This window comes from Sinocyclocheilus anshuiensis, unplaced genomic scaffold (assembly GCF_001515605.1).
Source record: "Sinocyclocheilus anshuiensis isolate Anshui unplaced genomic scaffold, SAMN03320099.WGS_v1.1 scaffold595, whole genome shotgun sequence".
Taxonomy (NCBI): domain Eukaryota; kingdom Metazoa; phylum Chordata; class Actinopteri; order Cypriniformes; family Cyprinidae; genus Sinocyclocheilus; species Sinocyclocheilus anshuiensis.
Window position 1 is genome coordinate 345,222 of NW_015551037.1, and position 5,090 is coordinate 350,311.

General features: G+C 31.8%; 1 protein-coding gene across 1 annotated transcript in view; it reads right to left on the reverse strand.

Annotated features, from left to right (window-relative positions):
• The window catches only part of fig4a (FIG4 phosphoinositide 5-phosphatase a), a 76,526-nt gene that overhangs the window by 41,863 nt on the left and 29,573 nt on the right, over positions 1–5,090 (reverse strand). Inside the window, exon 11 of the mRNA XM_016450887.1 lies at positions 3,695–3,792. Coding sequence (XP_016306373.1) covers positions 3,695–3,792 — 98 coding nt within the window. The remainder of the gene's footprint in view (positions 1–3,694; positions 3,793–5,090) is intronic.

The window sequence follows — 5,090 nt, forward strand, 5'->3', positions numbered from 1 at the left end:
TTAGGTATGACGCGAAGCGGGAAAAAAAAACCCTTAGCTGTTATAAATTCACTGCAAACCACGGCTTCACGGGGCTTATTGCTTTTATAAAACGGTTATTCCATATACGTAGTTAGGTTCCACAAAATAAAACAGAGCAAATAAATTGTAATGATATTAATAACATTTAATAATTATTAACAGTGTTCTTCCACCAAATAATGTAGTTCCTTAGCATCAGTTGTGGTTGCAACAAAGTGGTTGCCAAGCAACACAAAGTAAACAAAGGTGTATGTTACGTTGTAGAGTAATTTACAACAGCTTCGAACGCGGCTCAGCCAATCAGAATCAAGGACCGGCACTATCTGTTTTATAAAATTCAACAAAGCATTGTTTAACACTTAAAACACATGAAACGTGTTTGCCAGGACACTATATTTTCATAAGAACATTTCTGTACAAATAATGAGTTTTAAATGCATAAATCATATGCATTTTATCATAGAAACACAACTTTAAGAATCTTTTACCCCCTTTTATAAAATGCCAAATTGAATAATGAACCAAAATTAATAACAGTTATTACATGTGTTTTAAATGCATAAATAATATGCATTTCATCATTAAACAAAATTCAAGAATCTTTTTTTTTATTTAATAAGAGAATAGAGAATATCACTGTTGAGTATTACTGTTTTTACTGTATTTTTTTTCTCAATTTTGAGAATCATTTGCTCTCTTATTTTAAAATTCTGAATTAAATAATGAATCAGAATTAATAAACATTGCATTTTATTTTTTGCCTTGGAGGACATCAGAGATTGCATGAAAACGAAATGTTGCAGCAACATTCACCAAAGATTTGCCAGGGCAATATATTTCCATAAGCACATTTCTACACCGATAATGAGTTTTAAATGCATAAAACATATACATTATAATCACATATACTAGATTTAATACTGAATTAAATAAATATGAATTAATAACAATTGGTGGGTTTTAAATGCATAAATCATATGCATTTTACCACAGAAACCACTTTGAGAATCATTTATTAAAATGCCAAATTAAATAATGAATCAGAATCACACTGTTATACTGAATTAGAATTATACAGAATTACTATTTGTACTGTATTTTTACCAAATAAATGCAAATTAGAGAATCATTTGCTCCCTTTTTAAATGCTGAATTAAATAATGAATCAGAATGAATAAAAACATCAGAGACGGCATGAAAAAAAACACATGAAACGTTTCAGTATCATGATTTTTAAATGCATAAATCATATGCATTTTATCACAGAAACACAATTTGAGAATAATTTTCTCCCTTTTTTTAAAAATGCTGAATTAAATAATGAAGCAGAATTAATAAACGCTGCATTTTTACTGTGAAGAACATCAGAATTTGCATGAAAAACATAAAACATTTTCATAAGCATGCTTTTTAAATGCATAAATGTGCATTTTATTATGGAAACACAACTTTGACTCCCTTTTTTCAAATGCTGAATTAAATAATGAATCAGAATGAATTAGCAATGCTGTATTTTGCAGCGCTGCTCATGATGTGGATGACTCAAACAAACGTCCTCCTCCTAAGCCATGACTAATCCACCATCAATGCTAGTAAGATATTATACATCTGTCGCACACTCCGGCAAACACACGTGAACGATCTGCGCTTTACGCGTTCAATCCTTGGGCCACATTTGCATGTGCTGCTGAACGACTCCAGCGTTCACAGAAATCATTCTGCGGCCGCCTGAGTTTCCTGCGGCCCACAATGCCGTCTGCCTCCTCCACACACACACACTCACACACTCACACACTCACACACACACACTCCATTGGAGGCCAGTGACAAACACACACACAGAGTTTATGCTGGAGCTCAATGTGCTCACAAACACACATGCACTTTACACACAAACCACACTAAGTGTGTTTGACCGCACACGTGTTGCGACCGCATGGTCCGGTGCGCTAAATGTGTGGAGTTAATTAGATCGCATTCTAGGCATGTAATGCACCTCATTTGGGTCATTAAGTCTCTTTTGTCACACGCTTTTATCTGGAAAGTATACGGTGAATCACACATTGAAACAAAGCCATAAACACACATGCACATGTGTTTTCAACCTGCCAGGCTGAAGTTCGTGTTAAATCTTGTGCTTTCGGATCCCTTTCTGACACTCAAATGGACATCACATGGCTCATGTGTGTGTGTTTCTGGCTCAAACTGTGATTTGGGTCGTTGTTCTGGTGTACTACATGACAGCAAACGTGAGAGATGGGAAATCTAGACAGTAGCTTTTATTCAAAAGCGTTTCTTCATGTGTGCAGTCTGTTGTCTTTATAATAAGTGCATTAGATGCTAAAAGTGTTCATGTGAAGCACACAGAGCACATGCATTAGCATTTTTTAAAAGAAATTAATACTTTTATTCAGCAAGGATGCATTAATGTGATCAAAGATTTCTATTTTAAATAAATGCTGTTGTGATAAAACTATGAAAAATTTGAACTTTTTCAACATTAATAATCAGAAATGTTTCCTGAGCTGCAAATCAGAATATTAGAATGATTTCTGAAGATCATGTGACACTGAAGACTGGAGTAATGATGCTGAAAATACAGCTGCGCATCACAGAAATACATTACGTTAACATATATTCACATAGAAAACAGCTATTTTGAATTATAATATTTCACAATTTTTACTGCATTTTTGATCAAATAAATAAATGCAGCCTAAAAGAGACATTTAAAAAACTACTAACCCCAAAATTTTTTTAAAGTTAATGCACATGAAAAGAAGCACAAAAAAATGAGCGAAAATGGTGTTCGCAACACAACGTGACAGTGCAACAAAATATTTAAAGTGAAATAAAGGTGATATGATGCAATAATTGTCATTAATATCAATAATGCAAATAATGCAAAAAACTGTAATGATCCTAAACAAATAGGCTTTATTTTCTTTATGCAAAATATATATATTTTTATATTTGAATTTATTGCCATATCATCTTCTAAAGGCTATTTTATTGCAGATCATAAATCAAACATTCAAGAAAATTCAGCTTATTAGAGTTTAGACAATTCTGTACAACAAAACGATTAAAATTCTTTAGTTGTACATCTGATAAAAATTTTATGTTTTCTTGAGTCCATCATACATAACATGTCTTTCGTAATTATGACTTGGCATCTCATCATTTTGACTTTTTATGTCATAATGAATCAGTATCTCATAATTTTTACTTTGTCATAATTATGACTTAGCATCTTACATTTTTGACTTATGTCAATTATGACTTAGTATCTCATAACTTAGACTTTTTATCATAATTATGACTTAATATCACAAAATGTTGACATTTACGTCATAATTATGACTTTGTATCTCATAATTTTGACTTTTTATGTCATATTTATAACTCTTAATTTCTTTAGTTGTACATGTATTAAAAATGTAAAGCTTTTTTTTGAGTCCGTCTTTTAAAACAAAGATTTGTTTTTCAAAGTTTGTCCTTATAGAAGGAAATAAAAAATGGAGCTGACCAATAACATGTTTTACAGTCGATATTACCGTGCTACAGTATTGACATTTTAGTGGTTTCTCTTAACGCAAAGTATAATTTCCTCCTGATTTTGGGGTGAAATGGAGGACGTGGAGTTTCTGGAATGGGAAATACTGGATCTCACCTTGACGAGGTTGAGGATGATGATGGGCGATCCAAACCTCTGCAGCATCTGATCGAAGTGAAGAGCAGCGACGTGAGCATATGGGTCGGCCTGGTCCACTGAGAGAGAGAAAGAGCATTTTAATAACACCAGGTCTTTACAAAAATGATTCAGACATTAGATTCCTGGTCAGGATGACATGAAACCAGAGTTGTTTTAAAGCAAATGAGTTCACATTTCAATTACGTGTCAAATTACCAAAAAAAAAAAAAAAACTGTTTTCAGGTTTATTTCCGGTTTGTCTGCATTTGAGTTTATTCCCACATCAGCTTCTAAAGGCCATTTCAAGGCAGATACAGATCATAATCAAACATTTAATAAAATTCTCATAAAAAGGTTAAACTCTGTGCAACTTGACAACTCAATAAAATATTCCTCAGTTGTATGCATGATAAAAATTGCAAATGTTTTCCTGGTCTTAGAAAACGAGTCCTTCAAAGACCAGCTGATGCCAGAGATAATATTTCAATCAGTTCTTTTAATTAAAAAGTAAAAAATAGTAACTCATAATTAATTACTTTGTCATTATGATATGACATTATGACTTTTAATCTAATTATGACTTTTTTCTCATAATGATTTGAGACCCTGGAGCACAATAGCAGTCTTAAGTCGCTGGGGTATATTTGTAGCAATAGCCAACAAACAATACATTGTATGGGTCAAAATTATCAATTTTTCTTTTATGCCAAAAATCATTAGGATATTAAGTAAAGATCATGTTCCATGAAGATATTTTGTACATTTCCTACCGTAAATATATCAAAACTTAATTTTTGATTAGTAATATGCATTGCTAAGAACTTAATTTGGACAACTTTAAAGATGATTTTCTCAATATTTAGATTTTTTTGCACCCTCAGATTCCAGATTTTCAAATAGTTGTATCTCAGCCAAATATTGTCCTATCCTAACAAAGCTTATTTATTCAGCTTTCAGAAGATGTATAAATCTCAATTTCGAGAAATTTACCCTTATGACTGGTTTTGTCGTCCAGGGTCACCTTTTTTTCCTCACAATTAAACTCAATTATGACTTAGTAAATAATAATGACTGCCATAATTGACTTTTTATGTCAATTAAAACATACTAAATCATAATTACATAACATTATATAATAATTTGATAACAGGTTGAAATTATGAGAATAATCATGATTATGATATACAGTGGGTACGGAAAGTATTCAGACCCCCTTAAATTTGTCACTCTTTGTTATATTGCAGCCATTTGCTAAAATCATTTAAGTTAATTTTTTTTCCTCATTAATGTACACACAACACCCCATATTGACAGAAAAACACAGAATCGTTGACATTTTTGCAGATTTATTAAAAAAGAAAAACTGAAATATCAC